The sequence below is a fragment of the Prionailurus bengalensis genome, chromosome C1 (genome assembly GCF_016509475.1).
Source record: "Prionailurus bengalensis isolate Pbe53 chromosome C1, Fcat_Pben_1.1_paternal_pri, whole genome shotgun sequence".
Lineage (NCBI taxonomy): Eukaryota > Metazoa > Chordata > Mammalia > Carnivora > Felidae > Prionailurus > Prionailurus bengalensis.
The window spans coordinates 106,383,320-106,410,500 of NC_057345.1; the positions used below are offsets into that span (position 1 = coordinate 106,383,320).

A 27,181-nucleotide genomic window follows, 5' to 3' on the forward strand; every position below is an offset into this window, starting at 1 on the left:
GAAAAAAACACAACCCAGTAATGACACAGATGGCTAACTAAGGACTTTATTTCAAACAAAAATTAAAATAAAAAGTTGAGAGTTCTTTCCCCGGATGTGGGGGAGGGATCAGGCCAAGGAATCCCCTGTGGCTAGGCTGATCCCCTCATCCACAGGAGGGGTCCCAGTCCTTCCCGCCCTTGCCCCCGGGACTGGGAACCACCACGGGACTGGGAACCACCACGCGTGCAGGACCCTACATCAGAGCCAGCCGCTAGGAGGGGACAGAGGCAGGCAGCAGCACAGCCAAAGGGCAACCACAGGAGTCCTAAGTACCAAGAACCTACTGTCCCCACCCTCCCCCCTTCCTGGGGCCCAGAACACAGCAAGGATGGCCTAAGGGAAGAACCTTGTGGACCCTGGTGAGGAGCAGAAAGGCCCCAGTGTCCCTCCCATCTGTCGCCTCTCCTCCAGAGGGGGAGGGCATCGAGTCCTGCAGTTTCCTGCAGTTTGTCGGGTGGGGAGGTCCTGGCAGGTCTGGGCCCTGCCACTGCTGGCACTCCCACTCCCAGCAAGCTCTACAGTTACCACATGATCCTCTGTATTTCTTGCCTTCCATTTCCCATGGGTGGGCGGGGCTTCCTCCCGGGAGGGTCCCCCACCCCTGCTGGCCCGGTTCACATGATGCCATTGGTGAGGTACTGGAAGCCGTCGTAGAGCTTGGTGGTGATGGACCGCATGCTGCCGTCCACCATCTGCTCCACCAGCAGCTGAAGCTGCTCCTCGGTCATGCTCATGTGGAAGCGCTCTTTCAGGTTGCGGATGGTGCTGGAGCCGTGGAAGCAAGGCAGCTGAGAGCCTGGGGGAGTGGCGAGGGCGCGGGTCATGGGCTGTCTGCCGAGGCCCTCCCCTCCCACTTCAGCACCTTCCCTGGCTGCAGACACAGTTCTGCCTGGGAAGGGGAGTTCTGTCTTGAGCCCATCTGCACCCCACGCTCCTCAGGCCCTCCAGGTGCTGCATGAGGGCAGAAGGGGAGAGGACCAGCACCATCTCGCCAAGGGCGGGACCCAGAGGGAAGGCTGGGGAGAGGGTCTGGGGAACGGGCCCTGAGCTGGGCACTTATCTGGTCGCAGGCCAATGCCTATGCTACGTCTGACACTCACAGATGATCTGGGCCACCGTCATCACGGGGCCAGACGGGGACGCTCCTGAGCAACGGCGACAACCTGTGGGGTGGGGGCAGGGGCGGGGAGGAGGAGGACACTGGCAGCTTAGCCCAGTGTGCACTGCAGCCTTGAGAAGGGAGATGGGAGACAGGGCCCAGAAGAGCTGGGAGAGGAGGGATCTGGGACAGGAGGGCGAGGTGGCCAGGAGATGGCTCCGTGGGAGCGGATCAAGAGGAGAGCCGAGGGAATACTTCCAGCTCAGCAGGAGAGGGCAGTGTTGGGACAGGGAAGGGGCCTAGGGACAGGGCAGTGTGTGGTCAAGGGCCAGCAGGGGGGAAAGTGGTGACCAGAAACACATGGGGTGGCAAAGAGAAGAGCCAGAGACATGGAAGGAAACAAGCTAAGGCAGACAAGGGACAGGAGACAGGGAGGGACGCTGTTCTTTCCCTGAGTGTGCCTAGAGGGTGGTTTCTGTGGCCTGTGCACCACACCCCGCATACCCTCCCACCTCCCCTCCAGCTCTATCAGGAATCAGGAGGAATGTCCCAAAGGAAGAATGGCACTAGATCATGGGAGCTGGAAACCCTCTGGGAGGACCCCCCCCACCCCCGTCTTGAGGTGGAATCCACTTTTTGGAAGTTCCATGCTCCAGGGCCCCAATATGAGTGGGAACCCTGAGGCACTATGGGCACTGCCCTGTCCCCAAACATATGGCCTCTTCCCAGCCCACCTTGCTGCATGATCTCGACGATCTGTACCACTTTGTCCATGTGCTTTCGAGCAGCAATCAGCCCCTGCAGCATCAGCATCTTGTAGTAGTTGAACATGTCGCCATCCAGGCCCCCCATCACCTGTGAAGGGACACTTGTGTGTGCACAGGGCTCAGTGTCCTATAAGCCGGCCAGGACCCCCTCCATCGGGGCAGACACGCCAAACTCCATGACTTCCCCGCTCTCTTATCAGGCAGGAAGCCTCCCAGGACATCCAGCCTCACCCTGACTTGCTGCCATTTCTGTTGTTTGTCCCTAATTTGGGGGGAGCCCATAGCTCCCTCTCCCAAGACAGAGAAAGGACACAGTGAGGCACCTCTCCTTCCTGACTCACGTCCACAAACTCTGTGGTCAGCTTAAAGGCTGACGTCTCAAAGCCCAGGTTTCGGGGTGAGCTGGACAGGATGAAGCCAAAGTCGATGTGGATGATGTGGCCTTCTGCATCCAAAAGGATGTTTCCATTGTGTCTGAGGAGGGGGCAGAGGAGAGAAAGAGGCAGTAGTAAGTCTGACTGAGGTGGGAGCCTCAAGATGCAACACACTGGCCACGTGATACCAGGCAGGGTCACCTCCTGCCACGTTTGTTGCTGCTTAGAACTCTGGGCCCAACCTCCTAGGACCTAAAGCTAACAGCGGAAAGAAGGGAAATCAGAAAAGTAAACTGCTATCAAAGGCCGTGGAATCTGAAATTGTATTATGATTATTTTTGAAATTGCATTAACAACTGAAAACAGTTTAAGAATATCCCCATTTTCCAAAAATCATGCTTCTGGCACCCAAACTGATCCCAAATAGAGCACCTGGAGGCAAGGAAAGGTCTCTAGCTCCAGCCAGCTGTCTCAGAGGCCAAGGCCTCTGCTCAGTGGGAGGCCTCTAGTCAGAACATACTTTACCTGTATTTTCATGGTAATTCCTGTCAGCCCCTTGCAGAGCAGAGCCCCACTATAAGAGCACAGGCTGAGCGGAGTGTACGTGTAAAATAGTGTGGGGCTCTGAGCAGGAGATTCTAACTACATGGTAAGATCACTAACGTTAAAAGAAAAAAAATCTCTGGAGACAATTATTACAAGCTAACTGCAGGAAGAAGAGTTAGAGGGAGAGAAATCCCAGGTCTCCGTGATCCCCCCAAAATGGCCAGCAGAAGGAGGAACAGTTAGCATGCCAAGCATGTGAGCCCGGCCCATTCAGCCTAACTGACCCTCTCAGTGTCAACAGAGGCTTTGGCAGGCTAAGAGCTCCTAGTCTGGAGCCCCCTTCTCTAGGTCTGGTGTGACTGGCTAAAAAAGGGGAGAGAGGGGGAGCCAGTCCCACCTCAATCCTTCCCCCTTGGGGAAAGCATTACAAATTTAGCAATACAGGCAGTCTTGGGAGTGAGAAGGGTTTTAGATGTCCTAGTCCAACCTTTCATTGTACAGGTGAGGAAACAGAGGCTCCAAGAGAAGGGACTTTCATGCCCACGGCCCCATGGCTATGGAGGGGAGGCTTCTCTCAAATGCTGGAATCCACTCCGCTGCAAGGTGGTCCGGGGCTCTCCGCAGCAGTTGAGATCTTACATCTGATTCTACATGGTTCACTGTCACCACTTCTCTCCAGTGGCTGATCCATTCACAGATTGATGACATCTGCTCTTTATTTTACAAGGCTTATCAGCTGCCTGACCCCTCACCCTCTTTAAAGGATGATCTCTACTCTTCCAAACACACTAGTTTCCTACAGGAAAGCTCAAAGGCCTGACTAGCACCTGCGCGCCTGCCACCCCCACTTAATCCGGGGCTCAGCTCCAGGCTCTCTGGGCCTTGGGTTCAAAATCCTACTTCTTCAGGGATAGTCTAAAGCTTGCAACCAAAATCCTTACAAATAATCACATTTCCCGTTGGCCTGTGCATGCAGAGCCTCTGCTGGGTTCCTTTGTAGGGCTGGCTGGGTAGAATAGGCAGAGGTCCTGAAAGCTCCTGGACCCTCATTTCCCTTGGGGGAAGCGTCTGCCTCACAAGGTTTTCGTTGGCTTTTAATACGAGAATGCCAGGCCATGACAGGTACTTAACAGATGTGAGATTTCTGTTAAACATCCCGTTAGTCAGATCTTCACACACTGCCATGTTAACGGGAGCCCTAGGAGCTCAGGCCACTGCACACCTGTCTTTCCAGGAGGCTGCCGTCTATCTAGTGAGAGGTACAACTCACAGGAACATTCAGGGTGCTGACCTTGAGTCACTCACTGTCCGGAGACAGACTCTCTAAGACTTTCTCAGGGGTAACTATCTCTGTACAACACGTCGTTCACCTATACGTGAAGTCAGACCTCACAAAGTTCAATGTGATATTGAAAGAAATGACCACTCTGGGGAAACAACAGACACTTACAAGCTTTGGAAGTCATGTGTTGGAACAAGAAAGGGAGTATGGGGCTGGGAGGTAAAACTTTGTGTCCACCATGTCCCTCACATGCATCTTGCCTCCTGCTCTCGGTCACCGTCGCCACCACCCTCAGGCCGGGACTCAGTACCTCTTGCTTTGTTGCTGAAGACCCGGATGAGTCCAGCCTCACCCTCAGCGCCACAGGGGCGGTCACCAAACGGTAACTGAACACAGACTGGACCCTGTCACTCCTGTGCCTGCAGACTGAGGCTCCTGGGCCTCACAAGGGAGGCCCTCCGACCTGGCCTCGGCTTACCTGCGGTGCCTTCTGCTCCCTCTGCCAGGCAGCGTGGCCCCGGCTTTCAGCACACTGGGCTGGTCCCTCTCCTGGAGAGTCCCTGCCCCACAGTGCCCTCTAGCCTCGTCCTCCTCATCCTTCAAGACACTGCCTGCTCAATCCCTTGCTCCTCCCCTAGGTCCTTCAGGTCTCTGCCTCTGTATCCTAGTACTTGTCAGTCTGCCTCCCTGCTGAACCCGCCCGCAAACACGTCGCTGCTTCAACTGTGCTGTTCGTTCCACTTTGACATCTAGGCAACAGGAGGCGGGGAAGAGTGAGAACACGCATGAAGGCCTGAGGTTAGGATGAGGAGTTCACCCACCTGTCCTTCACTTGTAGCAGGTAGCAGACCAAGCAGTAGCCAGCACAACTTTGCACAAAATTGCGCTGGGCACTGAGGAATGCCTCAGTGGTATAACTGCCGTGCTCCTGCAGGAAGTAATCGAGCAAGGAGAGCTGTGACTGCTTCTTCACCTGGTGAATGGACACAGCGTTGACCACTGGTTCAATCATGCCGCTGTCGGCCGAAATCACAAGGATCTTGTATGGCTTGATCCACAGGGGCACTCGCTCCTGTTCCCAAATGGACTGTGAGGAGACACAGAGGCATGCGACTATCATCTTTCCAAACTGGGGGAGGAGGTTAAAATCCCCCTCTGACCTCAACCTTGGACAGTCCCCATGGTTTTGGATTCTGGATCATCAAGTGAGTAAAAAACCCACTGATCCCACTGAGGACCAGGGAGGTTTGAAAGAAGTCCAGGGCCTGACAATACACAGGGAGGTATGTGAGAAAAGCATCGGATAGATAGAAAGCCCCAAAAAGGCAAAGAAAGGATTTAGGTGCAGAAAAGCCCTCCCTAGAAAATGACAATATTTTCAGAAAGAACTGGATGAAATAGGCGAAGCTGCTTGCAGGCGACCAATTCAAAGGTTCAGGGGATCGACAGCACACTGCAAACCACCTGCCACAGGCCAGTTCGGAGACTAAAGGACAAACCCAGCCCCCAAAGTTCAGGGATCACAGCAGACACGGGCCACGAAAAGGCCACGAGGGGTCATTGTGGAGCTGTTCCCATGGTTGTACTTCCTGGGGAAGTGCACTGGGGAAGGAGCACCGGCTCAAGTTGTGTCTGCATCCAAGTTAGCCCCAGGCAGAAAGCTGGGCCCCAGCAAGCGCCCTGTGGGACAACCTGCACGCTCACCTCAGCTGGCTCTTCACCTTTGTCCCCCCTGCCCCTTCTTACCTGCAATTGCTTCAACACCTGGAAGGCCAGGAGCTCCTGCCGAAGATCATCCCCACACTTGACAATGACTGACAGGAGCCGCCAATTGGGGAGGTGGCCATAGGGGGAGCCTTCTCTGATCCGCCTGTGAAGAAAAAGGCAAAAGCAAAAGGTGATGCCAGGAGAGGACAGACATTGCTTCTGCCCGAAGTCCAGATCAAACTCCCCACAAGGCAAGGACTCAGAAGCCTGGGAGCCTGATGGTTTGGGAGAGGCTGATGGACAAGACAGGGGGTGTGGTGAGTCCCGGGTCGCCTGCAAGCTCTGGGAGGGCCTAGAGATCACTCCCACCTGACTCACCTTACTTTCTCCTGCCAGGGCTCTTTGAGAGCAACTGCAGAAGGGTCTTCTGGGTCTCGTCTGAAGGCTGTGGGGGTATGAGCCAGCTGCTCCGAGAGCCGCCGTCTAGCAGGAAGAAACTATATCATTTGCTTGGAGGAGACACCCCAGAGCCTCACGTCCCTGTCAATGCCGGAATTTCCTGTACTCTTTCCTTGACTCCGGACACACAGAGCTAGAAACCTGGGCTGAGAGTGTTGCTAACCTGGTGGTTTCTAATCATGTTGCAATGCAGGTTACCAGGCCCCATTCCTCCACCGAGACTCTGAGTCAGATCAGGTGTGGCTCTGGCATCTGTGTTTCCAGCAAGCTCTCCTCCCCTCTCCCTTGATTCTGACACGTGTAGTCCTCAGACTGGGTCCGAGAAACGCGGTTCTAATTCCTTCCTCTGGTGCTTTCACCCCTTTGGAGTCCTCTTAAAATGTAACGTCCTTCTGCGGTAGCCCAATAATTTCTCAACCTGCACCTTCACTGCCTCAAGTTTTGTGGTCTCAGAACAAGGATAGAGTAAGGAGAGATAAGAGGGAAAGACAGGCTGACACACAGGAAGGGGACAGAGACAGGCAGTGCCTGAGAGGGAGGAAGAACAAGGGGCAGGGTGGTGGCCTGGCCATACCGGATGTCCCCTGCTGCTATAAACACAGGCTCCTTGCTCTCCTGGCTGGTGATGCTGTCCACAGAGAACTGGGAGATGTTATCACAGCTGTTGGTGTGCACTTCAGGGAGCTGAGACAGGAGGGGACCACAAGTCAGAAGTGCCAAGCACAGGCCTCGCTTCTGTCATCTACTCCTCCAGCCACTCTGCCTGCTTGCTGCCTCTGTGTCACAATCACCCCACCACCTTATGGATGCTGTTCCAAAAAGACTGCCCTGGTTCCATGCCATCCTCGCCACCTGGACCCCAAATGCCTAGGCACTCACACAGGCCTTACAGCAGTGTTTCCCCAGGCGTGGACTCTACCTGCATCAGAATTGCCTGGAATGCTGCTAAAACACAGACTCCTATTTCCTGCCATCAGTCTGAAGTAGAATTACTGGGAATGGGATCTGGAAGTCTGAACTTTTAACAAGTTCTCAGAAGACCCCAAGTGTGCTCAAGTTTGCACAGCCCCGCCACAACGGCCACAGAAAGCTGGACTTCGGGCCTTCTACTAGGTGTTGTCCACAGCTTCGGCCTCATTCTCCCTTAGGAGAGAACAGAGCCTCTCCCGACTAGTCGCCTCTGACCATTTCTTCAGTCTCAGCCATTCAGTCTTATTTCCCCATCTCTCTCAAATACAAATTATTCTACCAGACCCCAGGGTCCACAGCAAGGTCTTTCCCTTCTCCTTCCTTCGCAGTGGATCCCTTCTCCTCAACTCCACTCGGCACTTACTGCACACTGCCCTGTTATATATCCTAAACAAAAATTTTCCCCTTAGATGTCTGTGTCCAGTCTCCCTAATTGGACTGTAAGCTCAAGGACAGAGAGTCTGTCTTCACAAAATGAAATGTGGTTGTGTCACAGTCCTCCATAAAATGTGGCTCTGGCTCCGCACGAGAGTCCAAGTTTCTTTCCATGGTTGATAGGATCCTTCCTACAACCGGGCCCATGCCAACCTCTCCAGCCTCCTTCTTCACCACTTCTCACCCACACCACACATCACAGTCACACACAATGTCCTTCAGTTCCTCAACCGGGCCGAGCTCTCTTGTCCTCCAGCCTTTGCACATTTGCTACTCCCTCTGCCAGGAGTGCTCCGTCCAGTAAATTCCTACCCATCTTCAGGCCCCCATTGACCTATTACTTCCTTAGGAAATCATCTGAGGTGTGCCCAGGCCCAAGTCTGTAGTAAGTCCTACCTCTACCCTCAGGTGCTCCCGTTAACGCCCTGCCCTCTGCAGCACAACTGGGGTCTCGCCGGACTACAGCTACCTGCTGACTGGTCTTGTCGTCTGTCTTTTCAGGTCATAACTCCTTGCAGGCAGGGGCCATTGTGCTCACTAGCACACAGTACTCAAGGTTGGCACAAAGAAGGCCCATAAATATTTCTTGAATGAATGAATGTATGACTTATCATTCTCTGCTTCCATAAGACAGCTTTATATAGCAAATATTCAATAAATACTCTTTTCCCTCACTCCCTTGGGCTTAGGAATTCATCCTTATATTTAACCTAAATTCCTTCAGCAGGAAAACGAGCTCCACCTGAATATTCCAGACTAGCTCTGTCCAGAGCCTTTCCCCTCATCCCCGTTACTACCTAGCTCATTCGTATGGGCACTTGCCTCAGCCTGCCTCTCAGGGTGTGTGGTCCTGTCTCAAATATAACGAAAGCTCCTGGAGAACGGGTGCTGGGCCCCAGTACCACCTCCTGGGAGCTCCCTCACCTCCACCTGCAGCTCGCCGATGTCATCCACCGACCAGGCCTCGTCATCGTTGTCATAGTTGGGCACGGTGCTGAAGCTGCCTGCCCGCTGCTCATGGGTGATACCGCATTCGGGCAGGTTCTCCACGGACCGTGTGCTCCGAATTCGGTTCTCAGGTATCCGGGCGGGGACGTTGGTGGTGTCAAAGTTTTCACATTCGAGGACTTCCACATAGATCAGGTAGGGTGCCTGGCAGGGTGGGGTGCAGTGGGTGTGAGACCAGTATTTGCCACTTAGTTCCACCATCATCTCCCAAATCTCCCCTCTGCTAACACTGTCCTTCTAGCTGCCCACTCCTAGCTCCAACCCTTGCCTGTCAGTCCCTTGACACTGTGAACACGACATTCAGGGCAGGAACTTGTCCTGCGAACACGCATTTCAAGAATTTGCGTGAGAGCATACACAGGTTTTGGTTTTTGTTTTTTTTTAATGTTTTAGCTGAGGGGCGCCTGCTGGCTCAGTTGGAAGAGCATGTGACTCTTGGATCTTAGGGTTGTGGGTTTGAGCTCCATGTTGGGTGTAGAGATTACTTCAAAATGAAATTTTTAAAAATAAATGAATGAATGAATGAATGAATGAATGAATGTTTCAGCTGAGCTCCCACATGTACAGATGATGCACTTAGGCAAAACTATTGATTATCACCATCAAAGAGGCCTGGAAGCCTCTGGGGGCTTGTCCTAAAGATAGACAAAGAGACTGGGGAAAAGCTGGGTGCTGTTCCAAGCAGGGTTCTAATCCTCAATACTTCTTCCGAAAAAGCCGAACCTTAGTACTCGTTCCAATCAGCACACAAGTTCAGCTAATTCTCTCCAACGTGTGTCTGGCATCCTTCTCTCTCCTCCCTGCCCACTCTGATGAGAGAAGGTCTTAGAAACAAGAGATTTCTCTACTCCCACTGTCACTGTGCCTGGAAAGCCTAAGAGTTAAAGATGGGCTGGAAGGAGGTTGGAGAGCAACTCTCTCCTGACCATGGGAAGAGGAGGACTAGAAAGATTAGGCCTCTCTGGGACCAGAAAAAAGGCCCAAGAAGGGGGACAAGATGGCCCCAGGATCACAACAGCACTGAGGTAAAGTCAAGATTGACAGGCGCACATGAACCGTGAAGGAGTCCAGGATGTTGGTGCAGCATATCTGGGCATATACACAAACCTGGACAACCATGGGAGAAGAGTCAAATGTAGGGATGGGTTTGGGCCAGAGTCCACCTACCTTGTCCTTGGAGTTGAGGACAACAGCCTGGGTGTGGGGCACTCGGACCACGTGGTGGTCAAAGCCAGCAGTGGGCAGCCAGACTCGAGCAGGGAGCTTATGGTTGAGCAGGGAGAGCTCTGAGATCAGCCGCTGTGTTTTCTGCTCTTTGGTGGGGAGTGTGGCCAGCCGCTTGCCAATTGCCATCAGGGACTTGATAAATTCTCGCTCAGGAGCCAGTCTGACGGGCTACAGGGGGTTAGGGTGAAGTAAAAGACAGTGAAGAGACCATAGAAAAAAGTGGGCCACCCACTCAGTCACTCCTGGCCGTGCAGGCCAGGGATCCCCATGTCTGAACCCTAGGGAAAGAGCTACCTTTCAGCACTGGTAGCAGATCCCACCACTCCACCCCAGACAACCTGAGCTGGGAGTACATAGAAAAGCCAGCCCACTCCTCCACAGGCTGATTCTTGGGTGGGAGGAGGGCATGAATGTGGGTCACTGGGAGGCACCCCTCTTCTCTTGGCCCTGAGTTCCTTAGGAACTGTCCCAAGGTTTCAAGATGGGTGGAGCGGACGGAGAGAAGAGCTGATTACACCTGACATGCTTCACCCGGCTCAAGGTTCTTGGGCTGAGTCTCTGCTGCAGGGCTCTGCCAGAGCCCACACGGCTGGGGAGGGGAGCTCTGAGTCACTATGTCCCCTTGCAAAGAAGGAGGACTTACACCATTCAAATGACTTCTGTTACCTTCCATGGCATCCCCCTGGTCCATCCCACGGTCTCTTACAAGGGGTCATTGCACATGCAGGGGATGAGGAGGAGATGGGAGTAGACTTTGCATTAATGAAGGAACAATCTATGGGGACAGAAAAAGGAGATGGAGGGAGGGAGGTGCGGGGAGGTGGGTGGAGAAAGCAATAGCTCCTTTCAGCCCTTGCCAAGGGCCCTGAAGGCCTGTCTCTTTCAGTGGTTCTTCCTTAGGTCCTCTTCCCCCTTCTCAGGGACTAGCGTCCCCTTATTAGCTCCCTGCTGTGGGCCTGGCTCCGCAGGCTGGGTACTTCGTCATTCTCAGAAAGGGCAAAGTCTGCCTGGGGAGGGAGGTGGGAGTAGGAGGAAAGATGGACACAAAGAAGGGCTCTTTTCCCAGTCCAAGTCCTTCTATCATAAGGGCACTTTATCAAGGTAGCCAACCAGCAGCCCCATCCCAGCTTCCCTCAGCTATGTAAGAACAGTATCTCCTCTTCTGGTAGAAACAGTATTTCACTCACCAGGCCTTTTTCTCCCTCTCTGTGGGTCCTGTTTAGTTTCCTGAGAATTGAGAATTTCTACCCTCACTCCCTTACACTGCAAAGAAGAGCTTCTTTTGAAAGCTGGGCAGTACCAGGCCCATCTCTGCATGTGCAAAGGGCCAGGGTTCAAAGGAACAGCTCATCTCTCAGCCTCTGCCCCACAGAGGGGCTGGCTCAGGGCTCCACACAATAATGAAACAGGGTATCAGAACCAATCAGGGTTGCTCTGGGAAACAGGGTTGAAAAGAGATAAAGACAGAAAGAGAGCAGAACTGGGCTTCTGTGGCCCCTGGAAATATCACAGGGGCCCATGGAGAAAGCAAAAGAAAGGATGAGGAAATTTGGAGACTCACTCCTTCATTCATCCTGATCCCCTAATCCATCCACTCAGGTGGCAAATGGTCACTGTTCCAAGGACTCTCCACCCCAACCAATTCAGAGTCATCTTAGATTAGAAAAGGCAGAATTCCTTCCCATCCTCCAATCAGCATTTGGGTCGGGAGCCCCTACATTCCTTGAGTATGTTGGAGATGTGACCCCAGGCCTCGAAAGAGGCTCTGCCACATGGGAGGAGATAGGAATCATGATTGAAAGGAAATCAGCACAGAACGGAGAAAATTGACTGGGTAGATAAATCAAAAAGAAAATGTAAAAAAATCATCCAAACTCCCAGAGGGTCCAGCATTTCCTCTCACGTCTCTGCCCAGCAACAAGGTCCAAGACCCTGTGGGATCAGAGGGTCACGGGGTTAGTCCAGAGGGAACAAGAAAGGAGAATGCAGATTAAGGAACCTCCTGGCAGTGAGCTGGGAAAGGGAAGAACTCAGTCCTGGAAGAAAGGTGGTTGAAGCTAAAAAAGAAAACCAGCTGTGGGGAGGTAAAACTTTCCTTCAGGCCAAATCCTGTTTGCTTTTGGAGTCTGCTCCCCCAGCACAGGGGCTAGCATTTATAGAAGGGCTGAATAAATATTTGATGGTCTGATGGCAGAAGCCATAGGGAAAGGGTTCTGGGTGGGGAAACAGGATCCTGGGGGTTTCTGCCAAACAGTTCTTGGCGTGAATCCAGGGGTAAATTCTACCTCTCTCCCAGCTGTTTTCTCTAGAGACCCAGGAACAGGGGCTGAGTCATGTTGCATCCCAGGTGCATCTGGGAGAAGGCCCCACCTGGACTCAGGGTGCTAGAGGCAAAGGACGGGGGATTCCTCCAGGCTGGGGAGGCCGGGTGGGAGGGGCGGTTCTCCCAGGAAAAAAAGGCACCTTTTAACTCCAGCCTTGGCCTGGGGACTCAGAAGACCTGGGGACGGAGAGGAAATGCGGCCACAGGGGGAGCCTGCCACCCAGTCCCAGCCTGGCCCCACTTACGGAACTGAATGAATTATCAATACTCTCGGTGCTGGAGGAGAGCTCCTGGGAAAGGGCCAGAGGGCAAAGGGAGGAGGAGGGGCAGGGAGGGAGGGGAGAGAGACAAAGGCAAAGAATTTAGCTCCAACCTGGATCATAACAGCTTCTCTTGTGATCTCTACCTTGCTGCTTTAACAGGAGAAAGTCAACCCAGAAACACCACTTGCCCCAATACTTGACACTTGTGGGAGACACTGGAAGGCTGCTAGCTCAGACCTTCGTAAAAGAAGGGTTGAAGAGACAGAGGGCCTGTGCTTTTCACTTTCTTCCCTTCTCTCCTTGCCTGAACCCAGCTCTCCCTCTAACATCTGGGTGCCTCAGGGCGGTAACTGCCCTGGCAAGCTGCCTGCTTTCTCCTTGTCCACTCAGTCCACTCATGCGCTCCCACCCAGAGTCTTCTCTGTGGAAACCACCACAAAGGTACTGAATGTAACAAGCTGTGTGGCCCCCATACTGGAAAGCCCGCATTCCTCCAGCTTCTTGGAAACAGCAAGGAGGAAGGAGAAAAGCTAAATTTTCAGTGTCAAGGGTGTCTCCTCTCCAATCAGCCTCATTATCACCCTGGGAAGACCAGTCCCAACACTGAAGCAGGTGACAAGGGACACTCCAGAGCCATGAGCATGACACCTCGGGGCTAGATGCTGCTGGGCATAAAGGAGGGGATGACTCTATCTACCAAACCTCTGCAGGCTTCCTATCAGGTTATTTCATGCCCCACTCAATAAATTACAATTCTTGGACCCAAGTTGGGGAGCTGGCCCTAGCTGCATCCACCTGAGAAAACTGAGCAGCTGGGTAGCAGCCATCCAGGTCCCAGGTGAGGGGATTTGTCTAAACCTCACCCTGTGTCTTACTGGTGTCTAGAGCAAATCAGGGGAAAGGGCTAGTGGTCAAACTCTCCTCCAGCGGCTCTGTTGCAGCTCACGCACAGACCCATCCTGAGTTCTGTCCGCCAAGGTCAGGGCAGGGAGAAAGGGGCAATACCTGTGCACCAACCTGCAGGAGGGCAGGGGCCTGGCCTTAGGAGACAAAGCCCTGGGAGGTCCCGGGGCAGGAGGGCAGTGGTCACTGAGCTTCTACTTTGCAATCAGGATGTCAAGCATCTACTTAATTCCACCATGGTTTACATTCTCTTCTAGCTGGAGGTCCTACAGGCAGATCATTCCTTGAAGGATCTGGGGAGAAGGGCACTTTGAGGGAGAAGGCAAGCCAAACACTCTCCCAAGGCAACAACTCCTCTGCTTTGGGTAGGTAGGCAGAGGTGGGAGGGAGAGCTGAGGCAGTGAGGAGGATGCCAGAGTCTGTTCTGACTTAGTGGCTCAATTTCTACCTATGAGCTGGCTGGGGAAGAAACAGCAGGCAGGATATTGGCTCCGTGAGCAACGCTCCAGCTGAGTCTTCCACAGACGGGCCCTGTCTGACTCATTAACAGCCCTGGGGGAAGGGAGGTATATCTGTCCTACTCTGTAGGCTTGAGTCACTCATACTGAGTCAGCTCCAGGACAAAAGCTGAGGCCAAGAAGCTGACATCACACCGCATCAGACTGAAAGGCCCACCGGGGTTTCCAGTGTGACACGCAGCAGATTTCTCTGTACAAAGGTTGCAGTCCTGAAAAGACAAAGCTCATCTACTAGGACTGTCATTGTGTGGGGACGGGGTGTGGAGTGGGGGTGGTACCTAAATCATCTCTGCTCCCTGGGCCCCTACTCTAGGTCAGAATGTCCAGCATTTTGGTTACAAACGGGAAGGAAATCCACCTGAGCAGGGTCCTCTGGTTAGGCTGACAAAAACTGCTTTGAAGCGGTGCGTCCTCAGGGCTGAAATGGTGAGGGGTAGGAGAAATCCACGCTAGAGCCCTTGGCTGCTGTGGCCCAGAGTGGAAAAGACCCATCATTAGAGGAAAACAGAACCCTGTGTGACATCTGGGGAGGGGAAGACTGCAGGGAGACTCCGGGCAGGGGGACAGCTAGACCAGCAGCCCCAGGGCCGCCTCTTGTGCGGCCTCACTTTACTCTCCAGAGCTTCTCTTTAGATAATTTCGTGCTTTGTTTAGTAAGCTGGTGACTTCCTCCTTATACGCAGGAGACAGCTTTTCAAGAGAGTCATGACCTCCACCAAAAAACTGTTAGAACTGATGAATTCAGTGAAGTTTCATGAAACAAAATCGGGAGTCCCACACTAAATGGTCTCTCGGATAATGGGGTCTCAACATTCCAAGTTCCTGGAGGGACAGGCCGTACTTTATCCTCCAGCCCCCACTGCCTCTGGCACTGGACACTCTGCACACTGTACAACCTCATTTGTTGAGTGAATGAATGTTGCATAACAGGGGAGGAGGAGGAGGAGGCAAACCCATTCCCTTGGTATTGGGCCTTGACAGATGTATCCTCAAATTGACAAAGGGGTTTGGAAAGACCTCTGTGCCAGACGCCAGTGCTTGGACCCGTAGAGATATTCATGTTTATTCTCTCACTCCTGCTCTCACGTTTCCTAAGAACGCACAATGGGTTCAGGTATCTCATTCTGCCAGCATCAGATAACCCAGGAATGCCTAGGGATGGGGTATCTCCTTCCTTTCCTGGATCCAGTGACCCACGATAAGGTGCCAGGTTGGAAAGAATGGCAGCCAGAGAAGCCATCCCAGAGGATTTAACAGAATACCTAGGTCTCAGAGTCATTCATGATTGCATCTTGGGAAGGAGTTAGAATCAAGGAAGAGAGATCAAGGACCAGCACAGAGTAGCCCTGAGGCCTCAGCTTTTCTGATCCTAAGATGAGGACCATCAAATGCACACAGAGAAAAGCCACGCCTGACAGGAGGCACCAAGGGGCTCACTTCCAGCTGCTCACACACACACTGCTGTGGGCCTGAGCCCAAGAGGAGGAGCTCCCAAACCCTTCATGACCATAGTCCCACCAGATCAAAATGATTCTTCTTGTTCTGTAACAACTTCCCTTCATGATTCTGAACTTCCCTGCCAAGCTCAACCAGAAAAGGAAATGGTCCATTTTGGTTCTGAGAACAGTTGAGCTCTTCTGCCTGTGCACGGAACTGTGGAAATCTAGATGGCTAAGGCCTAGGCCATTCTTCCCCAGGTGGACTCTGACAGCTGAGGGCCTAGGAAAACGGATGCTGAGAAGTAAGCAAGATGGCCTGGCTGAATGATGGAGGAGTACCAGCTGTGAACTGAGGCCTGGCTGAGCAGCCCTGGGCAAATCACCTCGCCTCTCTAAACCTGTCTCCCCAATGGTAAAATAATCCCCATCTCTTAGGACTTTGTGAGGATGAAACGTAAAGTACCTGGCATGATGCTTGGCACATAATAGATGCTCAATAAATGTTAGCTCTGTTGGCTTCACGATTATTAAACTATCATAACAAAATCCCAAAATTCCAGAAAGCAGGCTCTGTAGTCTCTGTCCCTCCTGCTTTCTCCCTTCCTTAGTCACTCTGATTCAAAGAAGCTGAAAGAAGTCTCATTGTATCAAAACCGTGGGTGGGTTATGTGCCCCACAGGGGCACATGCCAGCACCATGGCTATATGCATTTTCCAACAAGTGCAAATTCCTTGTTCTTTTCTCCCTTCTTTCGTAGGCTGGGCTGGCAGCCAGGATGAGAGCCGGGATGGTGGTGAGTCAGAAGGGGGTACTGGAGCACCATTGTCTGGCTGGGACACCAGGTCACTGACACTTGGTTGTCCCCTGGCAACTTCCCAAGCTATCTGTCCAGACATGGGATGGCAGTTGGGCATAACCTACTGATGTGCTTATCTCCTCCCTGCTCTGGGTCCTAAACTGGACACCCCCAGCTGTTCCTGCAGCCTTCTCCTCTTTCCAGCCTTCAAGTCTCTGACAAGCCTCTGGGCATGCCCAAGATTTACTCCACACCAAGACTACTTCCCTCTTCCCTTTGTGCTTCTCCCAAATGCAAAGTGAAAGATCCCAGCAAGACATCCCTTCTCTGGAGGAAAGGCAGGCACAAGGGCATTCTGCAGATGCCTCAGTAACAGGGAATAAACCTTACTCTTAAGTCGACAAAAAGCAGGATCACTGGGAGTGGGGCAGAGGGATTATGAGGAGGAGGGACCAGGAGAATGAAGCTAAGGCTGTATTTAACACGCCTTCCCTCCAGCACACACACCATCCCTTTTCCTCCCCTATGGCTGCTGCTCTGAGAGGTTCTGGTAGATACCCCAGGTATCTATCAAGTCAGGGTGGGAGGGGTCTCTGCCACAGTTCTCAGTAAACAGTTAATGGAAAGGCAGGGAAGTTGAGTAAAAACACCCGGGCAGAGTCAGGAGTGTCAGTCTTGTTATTAGCTATATGACCTGAGGGAGGTCACTTTATCTCTCTGGGTCTCTGAGTTCTTCCTTTGTAAAATGAGGCAGTTGGAATACATGAATCCTAAGGTCTTTTTCCACTCTGACATCCCATGCTTTTATCAGTGAAATGAAACAGAGGGAAGGAGAGAAAAGGACAGAGGAACTGTATGTCAGACATCCTGTCTCCATGCCACCTTGCCCCACTGCCCCTTCCAGGCATTTTACCTCATCCTCATTCTCCACTTTGGGGTTGCTGGCTGTTCGTTTCAGGTTGCTGCTGAGGCTTATGCTGGCGGTGGCATCAGACTTAGAGCGCTGGTGAGTCCTTTTAGAGGGAGATAGCCCCATGTCAGGTGCTGGGCTCAGAGAGGGCAGCTCCCTCTTCCGGTGAGCTGGCTTCAGCTCATCTGAGAGGATCAGCTTCCGGAGCTTGGTCCCACGGGAGTGTCGCTGAGTGGAAATGTGCATGTCTGAAGAGTAGGCCCCGAGCAGCAGGGCGCACTGGAGGGAAAAGTTAATGCTCTGGCGGCAACGGTGGACGATGTAGGGCTTGATGGCATCACCCACATCCTCATCCATGTGGATGTACATGTTAAGCAACTGAGGCAGATAGAAATCCACATCCTCATTGCGAAAGCAGAAGAGCCGGTTGCCAATGTAGGCTTGTACTCCAGGCTCCTTGGAGTTGTACAGGTAGGAAATGGCCATGGAGATGTCGAACAGTTTGGACTCAAACAGCCTCAGGAGCCAGGACTGTCTGGCTGAGTTGTTCTGCCGCCGCTTCCTTGCTCCCTTGGCTGTGCCTGAGGCCACAGTGGCCCCCATTTCATCTTCTTCCTCCCTTATCTGGGAAGGTGGATCATCCAGGCAACGGATCGCACTGTCCAAAATATCTCCATTGACCAGCTCCAGTGGGGTGCCTGTGCTAGAGACGGCCACGCCTCCACGCAAAAGCTTGACTTGCTCCAGCACCTCCTGGCAGGCCTTCTGAGCCACCTCGCGGTCAATCACCGATAGTTCCCCAACCCCCTCCGTGATGACGCCTAGCAAGGAGCCCCCGTTATTCCCTGGTGGGCCAGGAGTGGGCTCAGAAATTGGCTTCAGAGGGGCAGGTTCCACCACCATGTCTCCCATGGCCTCAGCCAGACTTCGAGCTTCCAAGCTGGAGGAGGAAGGAGAAAGGAACAGAAAGGGAGACACATACACACCAGTTAGTGGTGGCATCCTTGGGTCTTCCTTTGCCCACCATGAAACCTTCCCAGGCCCCTCCTTTTTTTGTCTTCCTGGACTTCTTCAAAATCAGACGACAAACCATCTCCCATGGAGCCTCCCCTTCCTACCTCTATGGCTGATCACATTACTCTTCCTTCCTTCTGCACTTAGCTACTCGGCTTAGCCTCTGTTCCTACCTTGTATTTGCAAAATGTTGCTTTACATGTTATGTTTGTATAGGTGTATACATTCTGCAGATAGACTGGGAAACAATTCTCGTCTTACTCCCTTGTCTCTAACTCTTCAAATGTTTTTCTATCTTTGTGCTCTTTCTGGGTCTTCCCTGACATGCCTGCCCATAACCTTTTTCTTTTCTTCTTTAATCTGTTATTTCCTTACTCATATAACACTCCATACACAGGTCCTAAGCATCTCACCTTTATTTAGTATCAAAGTCTTCATATATTTTTCTAATCACAGATACTTTACCTTCTCTTTAGACTCAAAGTTCCAAGGAATAGGGCCAGCAAATAATATCCAGGCTTCACTTAGAAGAAAACAGCTCTAAAACAACCATCATCAACTCTGCAGAAGTGTGTCATTTCTCTGCTTGTCCGACTTGATGACACCTTCTCTCTTTCTCTAGTGCTGTGGTAGCTGAAGTAAAGTGGAAAGACTCCTGAACTTGGAGTCAAATAGGCTGGGATGGGATTCAAGATCCTGGCTCTGCCATTATGAAATGTGTAATCTTATGCAAACCATCTATTTTCTGAGTTTCAGTTTCCTCAACTGGAAAATGGGAAAAACATCTATTTCTCATTGTTACTGTGTGGAATAACTTCATGTGTGTAGAAGAATCTAGCACAGTTCCTGGCACACATTAGCAGTCAATAAATATTAGGTGACTCCCAATCACCTAACAGGCTAGTAAACAGTGTACATGCATGCAAGTGTGTGTGCGCGCACGCATATACTGTTTGTAAGGAAAGTGAACTTGAGTTACACTCGTTGTCTGAGAATCCTCCAAAACATTTATGACAGCTCTCTTTTACCCCGACACTACTTTCCCCATTATCACACACACACTTCAAGAATTGGAAGGGCTGAGAGAAAAAAAAGAACTCGGGCCAGAGCTCATGGGTCTATAACATGCAAACTACAGGGAGGAACAGGAATCACATCACCAAGAAACCCTCTCTGGAGTGACAAAAGCCACTGCTCTCCTAGAACGGTTCTTCAGAGCCTCACCGAATCCACATCAGAAGAGTTAGTGCACAACTGAAGGAAATTTCAAAACGGGGACTGGGAGAGGCACATTGTTAATGTCAGCTCAACCCAGCTCCAGAGTCTGACTGTAGTAAGCAATGGGCTCAGAGGCCTCTTCATGAAAACACAGAGTGAATCTAAGATAAACTCAAGAGCATGAGCAAGAGGAAGGCAGAATCTACCGTAGAGCTGGAATGCAGGTAATTTCCAACTATTAGTGACATCACCTGGATGCTTGTGAATCTGGGGACATAGGACTTTGGGTAGGTGAAAAGAGGCTCAAGATACAAATTCTCTGATCACACTGAGAAGCCCCATTTTCCACTGCCACCCTCCCAGGGCCTCTTCTTGAACCTCTAAAACATTAAAAGTCAAAGCTATTCTGCTCTGCCAATACTATTATAGCCCAGCTCCCTGCCTCCCAGCAGTCCCCACTGAAGTCTTGCTGGAAGACAGATGAGGAACACTTCTGTTCTCAGAGATCACCAAAAAAGGCTTCTTCGGTTTATCTTTCTCCCAACTCTGTCAAACAAGAAGTTCCCATCCCTGAATTTAATTTCTCCGATGCAGCTTGAGCTCGGAATCAGTAAAAATTTGGCAACTTGTTCATTATCTCTCCTAAAATTGGGCAGCATCCTCTGAATAGCAGAACCAGCATGGCTGCCTAGGTGGATCTGTCCCTACTCACAGCTTTAGGTGACACAGAGTCATAAGGAAGTTTCATCTCCCCTTGCCACACCTTTGCAGGGTTCTCTGAGCAGAGGGTCATTCTAACTCAACTGAGACCACTACCTTTTAGGTCTGCTGAAAAAGTCACATGACAGCTTCAACTGTTTTATGCAACTAACTTTGTTTCCTCAATCTGTCTATGCGTGCCACATCTTTCCCCTTCCCTGTATTCCAGAGACTTCCAAGTCACCAAAAGCTCCTAAAATCCACTTTTCAAAACTTCTGAGAGATGTGAAGTTCAGACAATCTCCCACATTTAGCACCACAGACCTCACCAGGATCTGCAGCAGATGCCTGCCCACATTGATCACAATTGGGATTGTTACTGGCACCAGCAAGGGAGGTAAGCCTGCCATTATTATTTTTTTTTAATCCCAGGGCTCAGCCAGGAATCCCACATCACAGTACTCAGGGGACTCCTCACTGAACAGATCCCCCATCTAGCAGTCTTTATTCCCTAGGGAACCAGACAGTGTCATGAGGTGCAGGAAAACTGGATTCTTCTCCTATGTAGGAGGCTTTGCCACTAGAAACTACCAAACTGGAGGTGGACCTCCCTGGCCTCTTTGAGCCTCAGGGATTGCCTGCATCTGAAGCAAGTCATGGGGGGAAGGAGGTGTTGAGTTGCCAATTTAGACAATAAGAAACAGGAAAAGGATTTTCTAAAACCTAAATCTTGATATGGTCTTCAACATCAATTCATTCCTTTTCAAAAGCAAAGACAATATAGCTTTGGTAAGTAACCATTCTAAAGAAAGGGAAAGGACTAGAAAGCTAAAGAAGAAACGAAGAAACAGGTCCTGTATTCATCACCCTTCCCCTTGTAAAATAATTAGAAAAAAGAGGGGTGCCTGGGTGATTCAGTCTGCTGAGCATCTGACTTGATTTCAGCTCAGGTCACGATCCCAGGGTCATGGGATCGAGCGCTGAGTCAGACTCCATGCTGAGAATGGCCTCTTAAGGTTCTCTCTCCCTCTTCCCCTCTCACTTGCATGCTCTCTCTCTCTCAAAAGAGAGAGAGAGAGAGAGAGAATAAGCAAAAAGAGAAGAAAATCCAAATCTTTAGTATCAAATGGCCCCTATGCTCTCAAAGATGTTCAAACAACTGAGCCCCACATTTCACACTGGGAATCTAAACTGTCCTTCCAATTAGATAAAGGGAACTGAAAATGCCTCCCCTGCCGCAGTCTAGCAGCTGGCTTCTAGGCACTGCGATGGGAGTGGGGGGTGTTAAAAACTGACTGGGCTCCACAGCTTACTGTCTGGGCAATGTAGGGAATCCTCATCTGAGCGTCAGGCGGCCGTTCAGGGCAGAGCGCAGCAGGAGCAGACAGAAAAGCTATACATGCATGTGTTCTATGTGACCTAGGATTTAAGTAAATGTCTGCAAAACCTCTCGGGGGAGGGGATGTTTAACCTGGTTTCCCACTTCTCAAAAGATTCCAAGCAACAACCTTCCACCCCTGTACTGGTCTCCATTAAAGGCCTTCCTGGATTGGCCTCTGCTAGGATAGGAGCTAAAAAGCCCCAAATCAATCCTCTAACCCAGTTAACCACCATTCCCTTCTTGGGGGAATAGATAAATATGGATTGGTTCAAACCAAACCTCATGTTTTTACACGTTCCTGTATTTTCATAGAATAGTCTTAAGAGAACATCTGAATTTCCAAGCAGGTTGGCAAGCTCAATTTCCCTCCCTTTGAGATGGATCATGTGAGTTAGAAAAAAAGGTAGTGAAGCCACTATCTTAATCCTACAAGGTGAGTAGCTGAAAGGGACTGTTACAGGGGCGCCTGGGGGGGCTCAGTCGGTTAAGCGTCCAACTTCAGCTCAGGTCATGATCTCGCGGTTCGTGGGCTTGAACCCCATGTCGGGCTCTGTGCTAACAGCTCAGAGCCTGAAGCCTGCTTCGTATTGTGTCCCCCCCCACCTCTCTGTCCCTCCCCTGTCCATACTGTCTCTCTCTCAAAAATAAATAAAACATTAAAAAAGTAGAGACCCTTACAAGTTCATGGAAAAGAAAGGGAGGGTCACATATGTTATTTATAGTTACGCAGGCTTCTAATAAATAAAAGTGACAATTATATAAACGAGAAGTGCAAAGCCTCTAAAGTTCAATCGTCTTTTTTTTTTTTTTAATTTTTTTTTTTAACGTTTATTTATCTTTGAGACAGAGACAGAGCATGAACGGGGGAGGGGCAGAGAGAGAGGGAGACACAGAATCGGAAGCAGGCTCCGGGCTCTGAGCCATCAGCCCAGAACCCGACGCGGGGCTCGAACTCACGGACCATGAGACCGTGACCTGAGCCGAAGTCGGACGCTCAACCGACTGAGCCACCCAGGCGCCCCAGTTCAATCGTCTTTTGTTACAATTAATAAATCAAGAAATAGAGGCACAGGCATTTTATCCAATGCTACAGTGCTAACCTTCAGAAACAAATATTGTGATAATGAAGACATTAAAGGAATAGGAGTAGGGATGAATGGAAAGGAACTGTTGATCTCATCATAAAAGTGCCACCGGATTTGTTACCCAGTATATGTTTGCCTTTGATAATAATTTTTCAAACATTTATTTATTTACATATTTATTTAAATGTTTATTTAGAGAGGGAGCTCATGAGTGTGGGGGGAGGGGTAGAGAGAAAGAATCCCAAGCAGGCTCCACACTGTTAGTGCAGGGCTTGATCCCACAAACCATGAGATCATGAGCTGAACCAAAATTAAGAGTCAGATGCTTAATCAACTGAGCCACTCAGGCACCCCTAAGATTTTATATTTTTAAGTAATATCTATACCCAACGTGGGGCTTGAACTTACAAGCATGAGGTCAAGAGGTATATTCCACCAGCTGAGCCAGCCAGGCGCCCCACCTTTGATAGTAATTTTTAAAAAGAGGTTGCTCTTCCAAAGAGACTCCACATAACCCTAGGCTGCCTGTTGTGCTGTTGAGAAGTTTCTTCTTATATCTTAAAGTCTAACTCAAACCTTCCTTTAAGAAGGTCTCTGCTCATCTTTCCCCCTTGACCTCAATGGATAAGGTAGAGACTGAGTACTATTTTTCCCCTCTAGAAACTCCGGGCTGAACAGTCAAGCAGGCTCAGGCCCTAGCAGGAACCAGGTAAGTGCTTCCCCAAGGCCCCAGTGGGGAGTTGGTATCAGGGAAGAGGGCATTCTCAAGCTACCAGCAGGAGGGTAGGGAGGGCAGTGGTCGCAGGGTAGTTAAGTCAATACTGAATCAGGCTGAGAAGTCTCTGTGCAGGGCCATGGGAGCTGGTGTAGGCAGATTCCAGCCAGACAGTCCAAGCCAGCTCTGGGAGCCCCTGCTGAAAGAGACAGATGGCAAAGAAAGTAACCTGTGCACTCACCTCTCTCTGAACTGTTACTCCCTGTTGCAAGCCCCAAATGTGCTTGGACTAGGCCCTGTCTTGTCTCCTGCCAATTGCTGAAAGGTTCCACCCAAACTTCTTCCCCAAATCAAAGAATTTCAATCTGCTGCTTTGGATGGCGTTTGGCAAACATGTTCTCATGAGGCGTGGACGCAGCTCTGAGAATGAAGCAGGGAAGCTAGGGGAAACAGGATTTCTCTTTGGGGGTATTTGAAAAGAGTGAAAGTCCTCCTAAAAGGGGAGATGAGGAGGCTGTGCTCTGGCTCAGGAGCAAGGAGGGAGACCAGGAAGAAGGGGGAAGAGGAAGCATGATTACTTTCAGACAGCCTAGAGTCGGAAGATGAATGGAACTTCACCAGCCCTCTTCACTGTCATAGGCCGGGAGACATGGACACAGGGAGTACGTTTCCAAGTTCTTCTCCAGCCATCTCCCTCCAAGGGCTTTCCCACAAACATACTTCCCACCTATAAAATTTGGATTATGGACCAAGTCCATGAGGAACAGCAGAGGTGGTCAGTAATTTCATGCAGTGGGGCAAAAAAGCAAGGCAAACAGAGGAGTCAGGCCTGGGGCTTGTCTTTCAAACGGACTTATCACCACAGCTGGCAACTAGAAAGACCCAACAGAGAGACCACAATGAAGGAAAAGTCTCAGGTCAGCTAAGCCACTACTAATAAGTGCCTTTTGTCTGAGAAACCCAAAATGTTCTGTAAACAAATAAACCAAGTCTAATTTTCCCCTAACCCACATCCTACAAATAGCCTATTACACACCAATGCCCACAGAGTGGGCCATTCTCCCCAAAAGGTCACTCTAGAGGTCAAGTGAGGAAGTCATATGCTGAACCCAGGAATCCTGATTCTGAATGTACAACCTTTTTCTAATGTCTCATGTTCCTTTTCCCAGTTACCTCCCAACCCCACCCCAGGCCTAAGCTCTTATAGAATCAAACAAAACTATTCCAGTAAGCCACAGACAGTAAACTGATTCCTGGATCTGGACAGGGGTGGGAAGACACTCTACTCTGTGATGCCTTAAAGACAAGTCTAAAATTAAGTAATCCAGAACAAAATTTCTCACAACCTCATTCAGTCTCCATGCAGGCCTGTTCATCCCTCCTAGTGGCTGTTCCTGAGTAGTCAACAAAGTGTAATCTGATAGGGACTTCTTCAAAACTTGCCCCATCCTTCAGAAACACCCTTCTGTCCAGAAAAGCCTGAGTGAGACAGCTGAGGCTCCCCCTCCTCCCAACACATTTTATCTCAGTTCAAGGTTTAGCTGATCCTGAAATAAGTGGTATGTAAAGATGAAGAATGTGACAGAGAGCACATGAAGACCACATGGAAAACAAAATCAAGTGTCACAAGGATCAGAAAAATCCTTGAAATTCGAGGCAGAAGGCGTCAAAGTTGGAAATCCCGAATGGGAAGGGGCGCTGTCAGATCTTTTCTCTTCTATAGGAACAAACCTCCAGAGGTTGGGGGTTTGAGGAGGGATGAAAGGGAAGCTAAAGAAAGTTACAGGGCTCATAAAGCACTCTAGAGAAGAAGGGTACGAATTAAGGTCAAAGTACAATGCAAATGGTACTTTGGGAATGCGGCTGAGGGCCTGAGATTCCTTAAGGAGAGAGGAAGAGACAATTCTTGAAAGCCAGGAGCTGGGTGGGTGGCAGTGAGGTAATGGAATCAGAAACAGAGGAAGAGGGCCACGGGGAAGTGGAACCCAATGCTGGGGCTGCACGAACACATCGGAGAAAAGGGGCAAAATAGGAAAGGGGATGAAGGCGGAGGCTGTGGGAAAGGTTTGGGGCGGGAACACAGATGACGAGGAAGGGCAAACAAGGGTGGGCATTACAAGAGGTGTCCTGATGTGGAAAGGGTTCATGATTTAATAGAAAATAACTCGGGACAGAGGCAACAGGGACGGGGGGGGGGGGGGGGTCCCCGGGGCAGAGGGAGGAGCTAAACAGAAGAGGAAGCCAAAAAAGCATAAGAGGACCTTAGGCTTGAGGGAAAAGAGTGGAGAAGACACTCGGGGTGCAGCTGCCACCAGGACGTCAGTTTTGTAGTTGAACCCAGATGTGGGGGCGGGGAGAGGCTGTGCGGGACAGGGTGGGAGAGGGCCCCCCACCCCCACTCACAAGGGCCAGGGGGACTCACGGGGTAGGAGTCGCTTACCTCCGGGAGAACCCCGCAGAGGGGGTGCGGGCGGTCGGGGTCGGGCTGCCGACACCGCCGCCTCAGCAGCAGCGGCCGCTCCCGGGTTCCATTGGCCGCCTGCGCTTCCCTGACAGCGGCCGCGGCGGCTGAGCCAGGCCCCGGCTTCGGGGCTGCCCTCGGCGCCGCCTGAGGGGGCCTTCGCGCTGCCTCAAGTTCGACCGAGCCGCACAGCCTCCTCTTCCTCCCTCCACAAAAGCAAGACCAAAAATAAGAGACAGATAATAAATAAAATCCCAGCAGGGCTCGAGTCTTCTCGTGAGTCCCAGCAGCTCTTCGTGGGATGTGCCTTCCTGGTTCTTCGATGCTCAGGACCCTACCAATCCCATAGCAATCTAAGGAGTCGGCTGAGCTGCCTGCAACATGCCTGTTCAGAAATAGAAAAGGGGGCGGGGAAGAGGCCTTTGAAAGCAGGAGAGGGAGACGACGAAGGGAGGAGCCTACGGGGGGGAGGAGGGGTCAATCTTCCAAAGGCTAGGAGGTAGTGTGTGCCAGGCTGGGTAACCGAAAAGGTCGTAAAAATTACTGGATAAGGGACCGGGCTCCCGCCCTAGAGGAGAGAAGAGCAGGCAAGCAGGCGGGTGCGGATGACCTGTTAGAAAGGAAGTACAGACATATCGGGTATTTCCATAAGTATCTGAGCATGCAAATTATATGTAAATAAGTCCTTTTGCGTTAGCCACCGAGTTACCGTAATTGCTCTCAGTGGCTTTTCCCCCTCCCCTGTTCCACTTGACTCTCTTAGTAAATCAGACCGTGGGATACACGCAGGGACCCAGCCGGGAGAGGAGAAAGAGAAAGGGCGGGCGGGGAAGATAGTCACCCTCAACACCCTTTTCCAATTCATCTTTAAGGAAGCTTCCAAGATTACGCCCCTTGTCGCTTCGGAAATGGCGCGGTCCAACCGCGTCAATCTTATCGCCGTTACGGGCGCGACTCGAGGCCGCGATTCTGCCTCCGAGGTCACCACCTGCCTGGGTCCTTTGGCCTCCAGCCTCCGGACGTTGATCTCTCCAGGGAGGGGCTGGACGGGCCTAAATTGGGAGAGGTGAGTGATCATAACCCCTCTTTCCAAACTAAACCATATATGCAGCTAAACAAATAAAAACGCGCCCTGCAATGGACCTCTGGTGTTGGTTTTGTATATTGTCAATATTGATTGATTTGATTGGGAGCCCTTTCTCTCAGAACCTCAGTCCCAGTCTCGCTGGGACATTCGACGTTGAGGCTAGATTTCTGAAGCTAGCCCTGATCTTGGATGCCACCTTCCCTGCCACTTAAAGGGTGTTTGATTTGGGGGGACTGAAGTAACCGCTTTGAACCTCAGTTTCTAGGTCTGTAAAGTGGATACAGGAATTTTAACACTTCACAGGCTTTGTGAGGATTAAAAGGTATAGATTACTACCATGGTACTATATATTACTGTTATTTGGACAACTATATAGGATAATGAAAGAAAAGAGGGTCATTGCTTCTGTGTTTAATAGGGAAGCAGAATAAAGAGCAGTCACTTTAAAATACCT

The 27,181-nt window shown here is 51.1% G+C and overlaps 1 protein-coding gene across 4 annotated transcripts; it reads right to left on the minus strand.

Annotated features, from left to right (window-relative positions):
- Positions 1-30: 30 nt before the first annotated feature.
- Positions 31-26,621, minus strand: PI4KB (phosphatidylinositol 4-kinase beta). Of its 4 annotated transcripts, XM_043576291.1 has the most exons (13): positions 25,620-26,621; positions 17,071-18,007; positions 12,484-12,528; positions 9,856-10,083; positions 8,605-8,832; positions 6,851-6,960; positions 6,196-6,300; positions 5,857-5,980; positions 4,932-5,197; positions 2,250-2,382; positions 1,876-1,996; positions 1,143-1,205; positions 31-838 (listed from the first exon to the last, which is right to left on the minus strand). In XM_043576291.1, the coding sequence occupies exons 2-13, from the start codon at positions 17,977-17,979 to the stop codon at positions 657-659; spliced, it is 2,514 nt and encodes an 837-aa protein (XP_043432226.1). In that variant the 5' UTR covers positions 17,980-18,007; positions 25,620-26,621; the 3' UTR covers positions 31-656. The 4 variants fall into 4 exon arrangements, with proteins under 4 accessions (XP_043432226.1, XP_043432228.1, XP_043432227.1 ...); XM_043576293.1 differs by lacking the exon at positions 1,143-1,205 and having other exon boundaries at positions 25,620-26,618; XM_043576292.1 differs by lacking the exon at positions 12,484-12,528 and having other exon boundaries at positions 25,620-26,616.
- Between the last annotated feature and the right edge of the window lie 560 nt (positions 26,622-27,181).